Here is a 16,485-nt window from a genome sequence, read left to right as displayed (position 1 = left end):
TCTAGAACTGCAAATACTACCACATTCTGGACCAGTTGTCATTTCTACACGATCTTCAAGGGCAGTCCCAAGTAGAGCCATTGCAGTAATTCATCTGGGAAATGACCAGGGTTTGAGTGACTGTGAGCAAAGTATCCCAGTCAAGGAATGACTGCAATTGAGATGGATCTGTCTAAAGGCCCCCATAGCCATGACTACTCCTTGTCCCACAAGCAGAATTTTCAAGTCCATCAGTAGCCCCAAACTGTGTGTCAGCTGTGTCTGGCAGAATACCAGCCTGGCAAGAATCAAAATGACATATGCCTGGACTCAGGAGTCCCAAAAATCCAGGGCCACTTGCTAGGGCTGAGTTGAAACTAGCTCTTTCCCATCCAAACCCTAGCAGCTGGCAGGTACTGGGTCAAAAGCAGGATAGTATCACTTAGCCAGCGAGGAACAGAGATGTACAAGGTATCCTCAGCAAATTGATACTGCACCTGTGATATTAGACTGAGGTTTCATTAACTAAAGATAAAACAGGTGCGAAAGCAGAGAAGATAAAAACCAGGAATCTTATCTAAAAGATCCCTTCAGGGAAGTAGATAAGAAATAAAGTCATTAAAAAAACAAAGGAAAGATGTAACTTGAACCAGTCAGTTGGGCCTGAGCCATGAAAAAAGCTACAATCCCAGCTAACCAAGGGTGTCCCTAGTTATTTCCTGGCTGTTGAACAAGGGTATGTGCTTTATCTACTGCAGTTACAGCTATCTGGAAAACCCACTTAGGAAGCAAGGGGAGGCTTGGAAGATCTGCATATAACACACTACAACATCAGATGACCTCTCCTGGTCTCTTGAGATAATATATATCGCTGCTTCCTTCAAGGCCGGCAGTTCCAGCTGTTTCCATGATAGGGCATTAATTATCAAATGGACCCAGCTGTGAGCCATCTCTCAAGAAGCCTTACTATTTTATTTTTTATTACATTTTTTTATCCCAACTATGGGTGGTGATTCAAGCTGTCTCATACAACAACAAAACTAGTGGAAATGACAATATTCCAGCTGAGCTATTCAAAATCTTAAAAGATGATGCAGTAAAAGTGCTACATTTAATTTGCCAGCAAATTTGGAAAACTCAACAATGGCCACAGGATTGGAAAATGTCAGTTTACATTCCAATTCCAAAGAATATTCAAACTATTGCACCATTGCACTCATTTCATATGCTAGTAAAGTTTTGCTTAAAATCCTACAAGCTAGGCTCCAGCAGTATGTGAATTGAGAACTACCAGAAGTACAGGCAGGATTTCGAAGGGGCAGAGGAACTAGAGATCAAATTGCCAACAACATCATGGAGAAAGCTAGGGAGTTCCAGAAAAACATCTACTTCTGCTTCATTGACTATGCTAAAGCCTTTGAGTGTGTGGATCACAACAAATTGTGGCAAGTTCTTAAAGAGATGGGAGTACCAGACGATCTTATTTATCTCTTGAGAAACCTATATGCAGGTCAAGAAGCAACAGTGAGAACTGGACATGGAACCACTGATTGGTTCAAAATTGGGAAAGGAGTCCGGCAAGGCTGTATACTGTCACCCTGCCTATTTAACTTATATGCAGAGCACATCATGAGAAAGGCGGGGCTAGATGAATCAAAAATTGGAATTAAGATTGCCGGGAGAAATACCAACAACCTCAGATATGCAAATGATACCACTCTGACAGAAAGCAAAAAGGAACTAAGAGCCTCTTGATGCGGGTGAAGGAGGAGAGTGCAAAAGTTGCCTTGAAACTCAACATTAAGAAAACTAAGATCATGTCATCCAGCCCTCTCAATACCTGGCAAATAGATGGGGAAGAAATAGAGCTAGTGACAGATTTTATTTTCCTGGGCTCCAAGATCACCACGGATGGAGACTGTAGCCAAGAAATTAAAAGACACTTGCTCCTAGGGAGCAAAGCTATGGCAAATCTAGACAACACACTAAAAAGCAGAGACATCATCCTGCCAACTAAAGTGCGTATAGTCAAGGCTATGGTTTTCCCAGTCGCAATGTATGGCTGTGAAAGTTGGACCATAAGAAAGGCTGAGCGCCAAAGAATTGAGGCCTTTGAACTCTGGTGCTGGAGAAGACTCCTGCGAGTCCCTTGGACTGCAAGGCAAACAAACAAGTCAGTCCTAGAGGAGATCAACCCTGACTGCTCTTTAGAAGGCCAGATCCTGAAAACGAAAATGAAATACTTTGGCCACCTAATGATCAGGAAGAACTCACTGGAGAAGAGCCTAATGGTGGGAACGACTGAGGGCAAAAGAAGAATGAGATGGCTGGATGGATGGAGTCACTGAAGCAGTCGGCGTGAGCCTAAATGGACTCCAGAGGATGGTAGAGGGCAGGAAGGTCTGGAGGAACGTCGTCCATGGGATCGCGATGGACACGACTTTGCAACTAACAAAGGATGGTGATTCAAGCTGTCTCATTGATGAAGCCAAACACAGCAGAAAAAGGACGCGGCCAGTGTGGCTAGCAGCGGGTGGGGGGAAAGCCTTTGATTCCGATATTTTTCTTTCTGCACTAGAAAAAGCGCCACTGCCGTCTCTCTAGAGCACCCAGCGTGAAAAGAAACCTGCTCCTTGTTCCCTGGCAATGACGGGCATCATTTTTGGAGCGCCCTGCCCCAAACGAAAGTCTTTGGGGGATAAAAAACCCTTTCCGATTTTAGTCTCTTTCTGCAAATGCCCGGCAACCGCCCACAGCAGCACTAGATGGCGGCTCCTTTAATAAACCTTTCCCGCGGCCCGGCCCGCCCTTCCACTTGCCGGCTTTCCCGCGCACCTCGAAAGCATTGCAGCTCTGCAGCTTCCAAGCCCTGAGCCTGAAGGAAGGCGCACAGCTGCTCCGTGTCCCAGGACCGAGGATGGAGGCTGACGGAGGTTACCGCCGAGGCCGCACCGATATCGCTGCGCTTCTGAGGCGTCTGGAAGTCATCGGGCGAGCTGGTGGGCCGGGCCCGTTTAAGGGCGCCTTCTCGGCTACCGTTCGACATTGTTCGGGCGCACTGATGAGGAGAAGGGCGAGCAGCTGCTATCCTTTCCCTTGCACCGGCTCCGGACCCGCCCCGTTGCAACCTCACGCTACCACGGGCGAGTCGGCGGAGGAAGGGAGCCACGTGACGGTTGCTGGCTTTTCTCTGAGTCGGGAGAGGCGACCGCGAAGGGGGACTTTTGCGCGCCTCGGCCGAGCTGCAGATTCACCCTGCCACGTTGACAAACACGTGGGAATAAGAGCCGGCCTTAAAACCACGACCGCCAATGGGTCCATCCATCCCACTTTGGTATTTGTGGCTTCCCCGCCCCCTTTCGGAGAAATGAGCAGGGGCTCAAGCTGATGGCTATGTTGCCTTTCGTTCCAGGGTGGTCGGGACGAAAGGGACATCTCTACTCAAGGCACCGAGGTTTAAATCGGCCTGCTTGTCGACTGTTCCGTGTTTTCAAATGAAAAGGCAGTAATCCTTCTTTTAAAAAGGTAGTCGTTGAACTAGTTAAAAATTTCATATCTAACACATAGCACGTGCTATGCGGTTCCCTGTTGCAATCTCACTTCCCAACTCTCCGGATGTGCTAGCTTCCATTCTCTGCGTTTCCTCTCCATGCAATAAATAAATAAATAAATAGTCTCAGCCCCCTCTCCTCCTCAGGCATGTGTGTGTCTTGGAGTCTGTGTTGACGTCTGGTGACCCTGCAGTTTTCTTGGCAAGATTTAAGAAGTGGTTTGCCATTGCCTGCCTCCTAGAGCCGAGAGAGAGTAACTAATCCAAAGTCACTAGTTACCCGGTTTCTAGCTTGATTTCTTAACCATTATACTAAACTGAGCCTTTCCAAGATATTGTCAAATGAGACTTCAGGAAATGCACTTTTCTAGCCTTATGTTGGAAGAAATGTCCATCTGGGTTCAGTTCCAAGTGGGAGAAAAGACACTGGAAACATGGGAACTGCTTGGAAAGAGGGTTTAATGGTGGACAGGATCACATGGTTTTGAGTTCCTGAACAGAAAAGGGTTGAGATGCTGAGCATGCCTTGGTTTTATGCCCTCGCTGAGCTTTGAACTTCCTGGGGCACAGGAAGAGTACCCTGATTGGTTGTTAGACTCCCAGGGGGTCTGACAAGGCTAGGTAACCAATTAGCTAGCCTTGCTGGCTGATGGAATCTTCCCAGGTCAGTGTGGTGAGTTTCTGTTGCTAGATGGGTCTTATTGTGTTGCGGATGACGGTTCATTGGCAAAGGGGGGGGGATTGGGTTTCTGCCTCTGGCCCATTAACAAAGGTAGGTGGGGAGGCAGGAAGGTGGGAGCTGCTTTTTCTTTAAAACATGTTTCTCCATTTCTCATCCAGAAATATATATATTTCCAAATATATTCTGCCTTTTTAATATTTCCTAAAATATTTCATTCTTCTAGGAGAGGGGTGGGTGCTAACTTCCTACACTTAGATGATCCTTTTTGTCCAAATATTAAGAGAAAACATAAGGGAACATAGGCAGGACATGAACTGAATTACCATTTTTACTGGAGCTGCTTTCTTGCAAGCTTATAAATTATAATTCTCCAACGTATAGGCACACACCCCCTTCCAATTTAGTGCAATGTTAGTCATAAACAAATTTTATGTTCCAAATCAAAATATTTCCCTTTTTCTTTTGTATTATTCACTTCCTCATCCACATGTCTTGGCAGGAAAAATGCCAAGAGCTGAAGGATGGATTAGAAAATAATTTTAAAAACCTTCTTGAAATAATATAGTAGCAAACTAATTCTGCAGCTCGATTTCAGGGCATTTTACAGCATTTTTTTTTTTTTAAAATCCTTCCCAGAGTAATATCTGGAATATAGACAAAATAGAGTAAATTGCAAAGCACATGTGCAAATACTGAGTTCTTAAAAATCCTTCCTCAGGAAAAAGATAAGTAAAGCAAGAAACGGGAAGAAAAAAAACAAAGACAGATTGGTACTGTAGTTTTAGATCACATGGAATTTGCTGTTTTAAAGGGCAAACATTTTGTGGCCAAACTATTCCATGATCAATTGTTGCTTGAAATTCTTGGTTTATTTCTATATTTGTTTCTTAAAGTGATGGAAATGCTAAAATCTCCCTCCCCTAACATCTTTATATCAAAAAGCTAAAATTTAGAAGCATTTAGACCTTAATACTTAGTAACCTGCTAGTGTGAAAGGGTCAGGAATGCTTGCTCAAGTGAAACTCAGACATATCATTGGGCAAGGCAACAGCTTGGGAAAAGAGGAATTAAGGACAATGTACTAATTAAAGTATAATGTACTAATTGTTACTGGAAATTAGGGTCAAACATGCTGATTGCTGCTACATAGTGCTGATATTACTAATCAATATTGGTTGAACTCAGGTAACATGGACAAAGCAGGAGTGATCCCCATGTCCTTTTTCTGCGCAGAATAAAATATTTTGTAATCTCCAACTCAGAGCTTGTTTTCATTGGCATTGCGAATTGGGCAAACCAGTTTTCTGGTTTTACCAAAGCCTCTATCATTGTTGTCATCTATTATTTATGTGCACTGTCTGTATTTTGAAATTTAGGGTGGGAAATTGAGCAGTTTGGAATGGAGAAAAACTCTGGCTAATGTGAAACAAATGGAAATGGAAGATGCTGAAAAAGAAAGTAAAGATCAGAGAGTATTAAGAATCCAACAATTCAACTGAATTACATATATTCCTAACCATTGTAAATGGAAGAGTATGAGAAGATGGAAAGCCGAGCAGCTAATAAGAGGTATGAAGTAAAAAAAATAATTGAATGTATAGCCTGATTCATTCAGCAAGTACTGAATAAAATAAGAAATTACTGTTCTGTAGTGTGGGCCAGCAACTATTAATCTTTTTGAGAACCAAATTTTGTATAGATAAAAATGAATTTGGATGTAGAATATGATTTGTTTTTTTTGTTTTTTTTATAAAAAGTTTTATTTTTACAATCATATCAAATAATTCATCCAATGTACAGTTATATACAATTAGTCGGGCTTGCCCAGTCACCACCCCCCTTTTTAACACTCTTCCCTCTTCTACCTTCTTCTACTTTCCAGACCTTCCTCTCCTTCTCTTATCTACATCCTCTCCTCCCTCCACCCTACACCTTCCTTCTCCCTCTTCTACCCCTCTTCCTTCCTCTTCTCCTCTTTCCTACCTCCTACTCTCTCTTTTCTCCCTCCCCACCGTTCTAAAATGGTAACTGGGCAGACCCGACCCTACATTAATTATATTTATACATCTTCAATAATCCCTGTACATTAACCATCACTCCATCTCTACCAAACCCCCCCCAATTCCCCTCCCCCTTACCCCCCACCCCCCACCCCGACTTCCCAGAACAAAATGCAGGGTATCAAAACTAACAATCATAATCTAAAATAATTCCTAAATTATAATCTCTAGTCACACCACACTTAGTCACACTCTCAATTCCCCTCTCCTTCAAAAATATATCTAATACAAAATATTTCCTAAATTTACTCATATGCTATTCGATATTTTTTTATCTGATACTTATTTTGAATATAATCAATCCACATTTTCCATTCTAAAATATATTTTTCTAGTGTATAGTCTTTCAAGTCAGCGGAGATTTTTGCCATCTCTGCCAGATTTGATACTTTGAGTGTCCATTCTTCAATTGTAGGTAATTCTTCTTTCTTCCAATATTGAGCAATCAAAAGTCTTGCGGCTGTTATTAAGTTCAAAATCAATTTAGTCTCTATAGCTGTACAGTCCATAATTATTCCTAGTAAAAAGAACTAGGGAGTAAACTTAATCTTCTTTTTCAAAATATTCTGCATGATCCACCATACTTTAATCCAAAATGCTTTAACTTTTTTACAAGTCCACCATATATGGTAATAAGTGGCATCTTCACAATCGCATCTCCAACATTTAGCCTGTACATTAGGATACATACATGACAACTTTTTGGGGTCTAAATGCCATCTATAAAACATCTTATAAAAATTTTCTCTCATATTTTGCGCTTGTGTAAATTTAACATTCCTCACCCAAATTCTTTCCCAAGTTTCCAACATTATTGGTTGCTGAAAATTTTGTGCCCATTTAATCATACAATCCTTAACTAGTTCGGACTCTGAGTCTATTTCTACTAATACATTATACAATCTCTTAATATGCTGTTGGCCTTGATCTCTCATTTGTTTTAACAAATTATCCTCAGTTTGCTTAACACCTATTTTTTGATCTAATTTCCATCTAGCTTGTAATTGTCCATATTGGAACCATGTATAATTTTTCCCTTCTTCCCCCATCTTTTCTCTGGATTTTAATTGTAATTCCCCCTTTTCCATACAAAGAAGTTCTTTATAGGTAACTACCTCCATCTTTTGATATATATTTATATTTTCTATCATGTGTCTCGGGATTGGAATATGATTTGTTTTAAAGATCTATATTAATATTTAACTATACTGGGAAATTTTAAATTAAGTATATTCATTACCAGTTATATAGGACTAATTGTCAATCTGCCCTCTTGATATTCCTTGAATTCTGATACATTCATGTGCATCAAGAAAAGAACTGAGCTGTTTAAAGCTCAATAACAATAAACTCAAACACACAAATAACTTGGTAGATGGCAATCATGATGCAGCCAGTGATGATTCTCTTATATGTACTGCAAATTTTCCTGCGTTTGTGTATGTGCGTGTGTATTCATACATGCATTATACATACATATGGGAACACTCGTATGGAGAACTTACACTCTGGAGGCTTTGTTTTAGTTGTTTGAATGATAATGAAAATTCTGGAGATAAGGCAAAAACTGGAGGAAAGGGGATCCAATCCAATCCAAAAGAGATCATAAAACATTTCAAACGTATTTTTAGTTAACTGAAATAGAGATTTTATTCAAATATTGGAGGTCTACAAAGAAAACAAAGGATTATGTTCTGGCTTTCAAGTGTTTAAGGGCAACTAAAGCATTATAATACTACATAGAATATAGTATTATCTAGTGACAATCTACACACAGATGTTTAAGAAGTTTTAAGATTATCTGATAAACATGAACAAGAAGTGGAAATGCACCTCTATCCATAGAAGCATAGCTATAGAGGGGGACTACAAGCAATACCTTTCTGTACAATTTATTACATTATTTGCCAGCCATCTCACTGTCACGCAACTTTGAGTGATTACAAAATGATAAAACAATATTATAAAAGATTAAAACAGTAATAAGTACATTAAAAAATAAAGAATTAGCTAAGATAGTGAGGAGTATACAATAGAGTGGAGGTGGGATAGTCTAATCCAGTAATCAACTCTAGAAAGGGACATCCCCATTTGGGTCCCAGGACAATCAGCTGAATAAGGTTTTGAGGCCCTTAAAGAAGGCCAAAAGGGTGGGGTCAGATTCACATAAGGAGGGATATGAAGTTCCAGAGGGCGGGTGCTGCAGCAGAAAAAGCTCTTCTCCAGGACCCCATCAGCTGAAATTCCTTGGTCAATGGGGCCTACAGCAGGCCTCTTCTGCTGGGATGGTTGTGCTGGCAGAAAGGGTGTACTGTGAATCCCATTTGGAAGTCGATGTAGTGATGCATAAATAGGTGCAAGGGAATGCAGTTTGGATTCCCAACTGACAATCCAGACTACATTCCGTCTCATCAGGTGACGCTGTATCAAGCACATGGGACAAAGATGTGGGCCTATGGGTACATGTGAGAGACGACAGAGACAGACCTGGTTTCTGGTTAAGCCTATTTTAGGGTTTATATTTGTGTTCAAAATCATAGGAAACTGTAAGGCTTATTTATAGCAAACATAGCCAGGTGAGGGGGAATTGGGGGAGGAATCCAAATAATGCCCCAAAGTTTGAAAAAAAAAAAAGTCAACAACGTGCAGGAAAGAAAGGGTCATTATCCACACTCCCTCAGTTATTTCCTGTTTTAGTGATTTCTTGGTAGTTGAAATGATAACATGCCTCAGCATTTGCTCTGTTATATCAAAGGTCATAAGGGAACACTTTTGGTAACTGGAAGAAGTTTTTCAAAGGAAAAAAAGTAATTCATTCCTCTGAAAACAATGTTGATAAATTTCCTGTTTAAATACAAGAATACTTGACTTGTTTGCCTCCTCAGTCATCTTCAAAACTAGTTTATAAACTTACCAAATGCATCTATACTCTGAATAAACTAAGATTTCTGAAGGGAAGATCCTGACTTAGGTCTGGATGAGCATTCATTTCTAGTGTAACTTGGATTTATGATAAAAGAAATCAGTACTATTACAAAGGTTAGGGACTACCATAAATACTTACCTTGGGCACTATTTTCCTCATTTTTAGTAAACATTCATTGAGGCACTGTAATTCAAGTACATAATTTCCATATGGTTCAAGATAACAAAACAGTTCAAATCAGATTAGAATAAAGCTTTTTTTAATTAAAAAGTTCTATTTACAAGGTAGATCCAAAGAGTTAAATTCTAGAAAATAAAACCACTTTTTAATTTGGAACATCAGTCATATATCATAGTCAACTTGTAATTAATACAAAAGTTACAATTAATATAAAACTCAATTAATATAAATTATCAATGCATAATGAAGCCAAATTTCAGCACCAAACTTTTAATGTCAGACCTGAGAATATGTCTATTGGAGAGATAAAGAAAGAAAGCAAGGATATAACTAGAATTCCATGGGTAGTAAGGCAAACCTTTGGGAGGTTGGGGCCTCCATCCAAACATTAGTCATCAACTTTGCTACATTTGAAGTGGGTAGACCAGGGGTAAAATGCTACCAGTTCACACCAGTTTGGGTGAACCAGTAGCAGCAGCGGCGTGTGGTTCGGCAAAGTGGTGGTGGTGGCGCAAAGTTCCGCCCACCCGGCCAGCGTTACTTTCTGGTTTTAACCAGGAAGTAACCTGTTTTTGACCCTCGGTGCATGCGCAGAGGGTCCAAAATCGCACATGACACACACGTGCATTTCCGAACCAGCAGGGAAAGTGAATAGATTTCATCCCTTGGGTAGACCTATTCTGATGTCTAGGGTTCTGTATCAACGGTAGACTGGACTACTCTTTAGGAGTATAGCTGTACTACCAGAACAGGACTATAAAAATCAGACAGCCAACTAAATGGCACTCATAAATTAGGGATTTCTGTTATCTCTGTGCTGCCACTCAAGAGTTAGTGGAGACAGCTGCTATGTCTGCTCACAGACTGCTTCTTTCTGCTGATCTATATCCCTAGCTACCTCTATTACATGCATCAAATCTCGGCAGCAATCATTGTTCAGTTTTCTTTTTTCTTTTTGTTTTTTTAAGGCTGAAGGCCTGGGAGGGCACTTTTTTCTTTGAAGATCCCAAGGTAGTCCCCTTCCCTGCCTTGAATGAATTTATATTATTGAGAGAAAAGTAAAAGGTAAAAACCAATTGCATATAATTGAAACTATACTCTGAGTATAATTTTATGCCACACTCTGTGATAACAAGCCAAAGAAAAAAATCACCTTTTATAAATATATTTAAGTCTATTGTAAAACATTTTTCAGCATATTATTTGGCTTTATGGTGGTTTATTAAATGATAGCTCTCAATGCATTATACTATGGAACACTAACTAAATATAAAAATCCTTTTTAGAACTGATTAAACTGTTACAAAAGCAATCTTAACAATCTAAACTTTTCTATATATGAATCAGAAATATAAAATATTTTATGGTTCTTAAATAGTTAGAATGATCCTTTATGATGGAACTTCTATCTTTCTACATTTTCATAAAATATTTCTAATGAATTTTCCTCTTCATAAAAAAAATTCAGTATTTTTTTTAAAAGTAGCCAAATAGAATACTACAGTTAAAACCTTATAATATTTCATACTGATTTTATGCATACACTTAATTTGATAAGGCTTATATTTTGTGTAGATACTACACAAAGGAAAATAAGCTTTTCAGGTTGAAAAAATTATTTTAATAGAATGTCACAATTTACAACTGCTTAGCAGGTGGTTAGAGCTACCAAGTAGTTCATTAAAGAAGACTGGTATACTTTATAATATTGAGCCATAATTTTCCTTGATTTAGCAAAAGTTGATAATGCATAGAAACAGTATTTTCCTAGGAAATCATTTTCAGTGTTTTCTAGGGTTTGGGGGATGAAAGGAGAAAAAGAAAGCTTAAGTTTATAGGTTTTTTCCCTGCCTCTCAACAGTGTTGAGTGCGGTGTGGCTCAGGCTGTAGGAGGCCTGTTATTAAACACAGCTGCTTGCAATTACTGCAGGTTCTAGTCCCACCAGGCCCAAGGTTGACTCAGCCTTCCATCCTTTATAAGGTAGGTAAAATGAGGACCCAGATTGTTGGGGGGGCAATAAGTTGACTTTTTATATAAATATACAAATAGAATGAGACTATTGCCTTACACAATGTAAGCCGCCCTGAGTCTTCGGAGAAGGGCGGGATATAAATGTAAATTAAAAAAAAAATGCTGGAAAATTATTTTCAAACCTAGCCAATGGTAAGATAAAGACAGCAACGTAGTACTTTTTTATGTTTTATACAGCAGAAATATTTTCCATTTTAAGAGCAAAGGAAGATACCTATTTAGACAATGCTTCCGCCTTCCCTTGAAGCGGGAAAGGAAACACTTGAGATGCCATAGTCAGACACAACTGCATCTTAGATAAAAAGCTATAATGTATCATGTAGTCAGGTTCTCCCTGTGAGAAACCATATTAATTATAAATGCATGTTACTCATATCATACTCATACCAAGAGAACTGCTTCTGCACTATAGATGCCTATGCATCTCTTAAACTCTATATAAACAAGGAGTGCATCCATGTATTCAACCAGGGCTCAGTATCACTTTAGGAAATTAATTTAGAACAAAGTAAACCAATACAGACTATAATGAAAGTATATTTTCACACAATTGTCCTAGTAGCAAAATTAAAACCAATTACCTCAAATCCTACTTCAGCTTATCCTGTACAAAAATTGCCATTCTATTAGGAGCTAAGAGTTCAGTGCTTTACAGCAGCAGTCCCCAACCTTTCTGGCTCTGCAGACCACCAGCAGTGACAGGAGGGGAGAAGGGATGCTTTCATGCAAGCAGTGTGTGTGTGTGCAGCTCTATTTGCATAAGCGGTGGGCACGTGCACCTGTCGCTCATGCAAATGGAGCTGCACTTGCTCACACGCTCCCCCACTGCTTGCACGGCCCAGCTCCAAACAGGCCATGGCCCAGGGGTGGGGACCCTGCTTTACAGAATAGTTTATTCAAAGCATTTATCCAACCTTTCAAACGGGAAATATCTCCATTCTAAACTACAACACCTTATCTTATTGTATTAATGATTAACTGTATCTTACTTTATTTTATATTAAAATAATGCATAGATCGTAATACTTTTTTAAACAATAATACCAAAAATGTTTTTAAGTGAACCATAAACCCAAATTACTATACCAGTAAATAACAGATATTGTAAATGTTGAAAAAGCCAACTTAAATCAAGATTTTCTCACAAGCTCCTACTTTCACATAATTATTCCTTAAAATGTATTAGTTAATATAGCTCTGATCAAAACCTTCAAAATAATGACATAAATTCAGAATATAAAAATCAAAATTCATAACTGCCATAAATTTTGTTTCGATAATGGAGCATCTTAAAATGCTAATAAATTGATTGATAACTGTCTACCTAGAAAACATAAAAACTTTACGAAGATAGAGAATTGAGTCACAAGGAAGCTTTGGTGCTTACAGCATCTTTGCTGATTTAATGGTTTGCTCTTTCACTGACAACATCTTGAAGACGTTTAAGTAAAACATCATCATTCTCCTGACAAAGTCTCTTAGCCGGTGATTCTGTGTCACTATCAATTGATATTGCTCTCTTCTTTGGTCTCTGTCCTTCTTGTTTAATCATATTGTTAATTTCCTTCAAACTCTGTCAAATTGAAAACATCACAATCAAAAATAATACTAAATTTCACAGTTAAAAAAGCTTAATATGTTTTATTAGGTTTTGATTTTTCAAATTTGTATACTGCAATTAATATTTTCATATATAATAATCTAATTTTTATCACTGTCAGACCTGCTGCAACTTAAATCTCTAAATAGAAACGATCCTTGGCTCCATTTGTTGAGAAAGGTATCATTTTATTAAAAGCCAGTGAATTGCAACTGCATGCCAAAATTCATAAGTTCAACTTTTCCCTCTCTTAGCTGCCTCCCCCAATGCCACACACACATCCCAAATAATTCAAGCAAGATGTTTTGAGAATGGACACTTTAAGCATAGGTTGGTATGCAGCTGCTTTCTTCTCCCAGCTGGGTGACCTTAAAACAGCCTTCCAGGGCAGGGGTGGGTTCTACTTACTTTTACTACCAGTTTGCAATGGGAGTGTGCATGCGTGCTCGCTTCACTCACGTGTGCTTTTGCACAGATCATCCATTATGACATCCAGGTAGGTGGCTGGAGCCTCCCGCCACTTTTATTACCGGTTTGCAAGAACCAGACAAAACCGGGAGCAACCCACCACTATTTCCAGGGAGATACAGCAAGGGGTGGGGGGATGCAGCAGTTCCTCTCGCAGTCACTTTTGCTTTACCCCCCAAGCAAGACTCCCCTCCCATCCACCTTCCCCATAGTTTTTAGCAGACTGTCACCTCATGGTATTAAAGTACAAGCCAAGAGTGAGGTGGCAGTTGAGTCACTTTCAAATTTTCTGTCTAATATTTAATTATCATATTGCTATCTGGATCCAGAAAAGATCAGAAAGACTATATTGAAGTCAACATTTAGAGATGATGTTTTTAACTCTTAATTGTTAGAAAAATACATTTCACCTTAGAGGGGCTCCCATTAAATTTATATAATAGTGCGCTCTTAGGTGTTAGGCAAGAACCATTCTTGTGTGGTGAAACATAAAGAGAATGTTGCTGAGAAATTCGCCGAGGAGATACTGGTAGCTGTTTAATGCTGGGGAAGGGGGAAAGAGGAGGTGCTTCCATCTGGGGAGAAAAAAGATTACACTTAGATACTTTTTTATTATAACTTGAATCAGAAGTTGGCACTCTTTTGCATCTGAGGGCTGCTCTTTTAAAATTATTGTTTATTCCTTCTGGCATCCAGGCAAGACACTGATATTTCAGAATTTCTTTTCCCATAGTACTAGTTGTATATAATAAAGTTGTCTTTAACAAACTGGTTTAGATATGTAGAATGAATACGAAGGCTTACACAATAGGGTTTTTTGTTTGCTTCTGAAATACGGTTATGGTGATATTTTTTGTATTCCAGATACACGTGTTTTCTCAGTTAACCTCTCATCTAACTGAAACTTTAAAAATGACAGTCATTTCTCTGCTCAAGTTATTTTATACTCCAGATAGCTGATAGCTCTTTTTTCTTCACTTAAGATTTCTAGAAGCTGTAGCCATTATTTAGCAAAAATTAAACCAAAATCATCATCAGATAGTGCAGCTGAACTCCAGTTTTTGTTACTGAGGTTTTAACTCACAGTATGTTTTTCAACTATTTAACTTCCCATTAAAATATAAACATTTAGAATATGGTATGTGAAAAGAAAATTATCAATGAAAGACATATAAGTTATTTTTAACATGAGTTGCATTTATATCTTGCCTTTTTTTCAAGAGATCAAAGTATGCCCTATTCCCCCTGTGAATTTAATACTTGTAACAACCCCAGGAAATAGATTGGTAATAGTGACTGGTCTAAAGTCACTCAATGGGCTTCATAGCTGAAGAATTTCAATCCTATTTTCCCCACTTCTGATTACTATTCTGAAATATGCTGTGCTACAGTAATTAAAACAAAACTATTATGGACTCTTGAACATTAGGAAAAGATGACTGAATGATTTTTCAAAAAATACTTTAAAATTATTGTTTATTCCTTCTGGCATCCAGGCAAGACACTGATATTTCAGAATTTCTTTTCCCATAGTACTAGTTGTATATAATAAAGTTGTCTTTAACAAACTGGTTTAGATATGTAGAATGAATACGAAGGCTTACACAATAGGGTTTTTTGTTTGCTTCTGAAATACGGTTATGGTGATATTTTTTGTATTCCAGATACACGTGTTTTCTCAGTTAACCTCTCATCTAACTGAAACTTTAAAAATGACAGTCATTTCTCTGCTCAAGTTATTTTATACTCCAGATAGCTGATAGCTCTTTTTTCTTCACTTAAGATTTCTAGAAGCTGTAGCCATTATTTAGCAAAAATTAAACCAAAATCATCATCAGATAGTGCAGCTGAACTCCAGTTTTTGTTACTGAGGTTTTAACTCACAGTATGTTTTTCAACTATTTAACTTCCCATTAAAATATAAACATTTAGAATATGGTATGTGAAAAGAAAATTATCAATGAAAGACATATAAGTTATTTTTAACATGAGTTGCATTTATATCTTGCCTTTTTTTCAAGAGATCAAAGTATGCCCTATTCCCCCTGTGAATTTAATACTTGTAACAACCCCAGGAAATAGATTGGTAATAGTGACTGGTCTAAAGTCACTCAATGGGCTTCATAGCTGAAGAATTTCAATCCTATTTTCCCCACTTCTGATTACTATTCTGAAATATGCTGTGCTACAGTAATTAAAACAAAACTATTATGGACTCTTGAACATTAGGAAAAGATGACTGAATGATTTTTCAAAAAATACTTTAAAAATTATTAGAGATTAGCCTCTATAATAAATGAAAGCAATTTGCAATTATTCAAATAATAGTAGATGGAAACTTTATGTTTTTAAGTACATTACATGACAGGTCTCCCTTGGTTACAAAAAAGATGTTTAAAGGATTAGAAAAACAATGTAGTAATTAAGTTGTTGAGCTAGGAAAAGGGGGACCTAAACTCTGGGCATCATTTGCCACTGAAACTCACTGGGTCAATCACTTTCCTTCAGCCTAACTATGCTAACAGGGTTAGAAGGGAGCACTATATATACTGCCATCTGCGCCTGAATGAAAAATGGTATAGAAATATAATTAATTAAATGTGATTATTTTTTAGAAAATTTTAGCTAACCCATCCTTATATATTATCTTTGAACATTTTTCATTTACTTTAAGTTCTAAATTCATACAACCTATGTGATAAATAATAAGTTTAGCAATTTAGAAATATAAATATGTCAATTAGTGCAGTTAATGAATCCTAAAAAACACTCGTATTATTCAAATTAAAATTTGTTGAAGTGATATATCTATGGAAAATAGGATAATTGGTAACAGCTTAATGGAAATAGGCAATTAACATTTTAAAATATAAATGTAATATGCTTATCAATTATTACTATACATCATTAAAAGATAAATCCACATCCACAGCATACCTATCTCTTGTATTTTGGTGTAGGTGTTCAAAATAAGCTTCTTAATAATAATAATAATAAATAATAATAAT

General features: G+C 37.9%; 2 protein-coding genes and 1 long non-coding RNA gene across 7 annotated transcripts in view; 1 reads left to right on the top strand and 2 right to left on the bottom strand.

The window, feature by feature from the left end:
- The window catches only part of SAMHD1 (SAM and HD domain containing deoxynucleoside triphosphate triphosphohydrolase 1), a 32,572-nt gene extending 29,285 nt beyond the window's left edge, over positions 1–3,287 (bottom strand). Inside the window, exon 1 of one of the 2 annotated variants that reach the window (XM_058177386.1) lies at positions 2,815–3,287. In XM_058177386.1, coding sequence (XP_058033369.1) covers positions 2,815–3,025 — 211 coding nt within the window. In that variant the 5' untranslated portion in view covers positions 3,026–3,287. The remainder of the gene's footprint in view (positions 1–2,814) is intronic. The other variant, XM_058177385.1, reaches the window with a different exon arrangement.
- A 2,316-nt stretch (positions 3,288–5,603) lies between these two features.
- Positions 5,604–16,485, top strand: part of LOC131195485 (uncharacterized) — a 28,052-nt gene continuing 17,170 nt past the window's right edge. For both annotated transcript variants that reach the window (XR_009154468.1, XR_009154469.1), the window contains exon 1: positions 5,604–5,780. This is a non-coding gene — a long non-coding RNA (uncharacterized LOC131195485). The remainder of the gene's footprint in view (positions 5,781–16,485) is intronic.
- The window catches only part of RBL1 (RB transcriptional corepressor like 1), a 35,067-nt gene continuing 28,021 nt past the window's right edge, over positions 9,440–16,485 (bottom strand). For all 3 annotated transcript variants that reach the window (XM_058177429.1, XM_058177430.1, XM_058177431.1), the window contains exons 21-22: positions 13,888–14,052; positions 9,440–12,982 (exon numbers count right to left, since the gene is read on the bottom strand). In XM_058177429.1, coding sequence (XP_058033412.1) covers positions 12,812–12,982; positions 13,888–14,052 — 336 coding nt within the window. In that variant the 3' untranslated portion in view covers positions 9,440–12,811. The remainder of the gene's footprint in view (positions 12,983–13,887; positions 14,053–16,485) is intronic.

The sequence above is a fragment of the Ahaetulla prasina genome, chromosome 3, assembly GCF_028640845.1.
Source record: "Ahaetulla prasina isolate Xishuangbanna chromosome 3, ASM2864084v1, whole genome shotgun sequence".
NCBI classification, from domain to species: Eukaryota; Metazoa; Chordata; class Lepidosauria; order Squamata; family Colubridae; genus Ahaetulla; species Ahaetulla prasina.
Note: the sequence above shows the minus strand (reverse complement) of the source record. Positions and strands in the feature narration are given on the sequence as shown.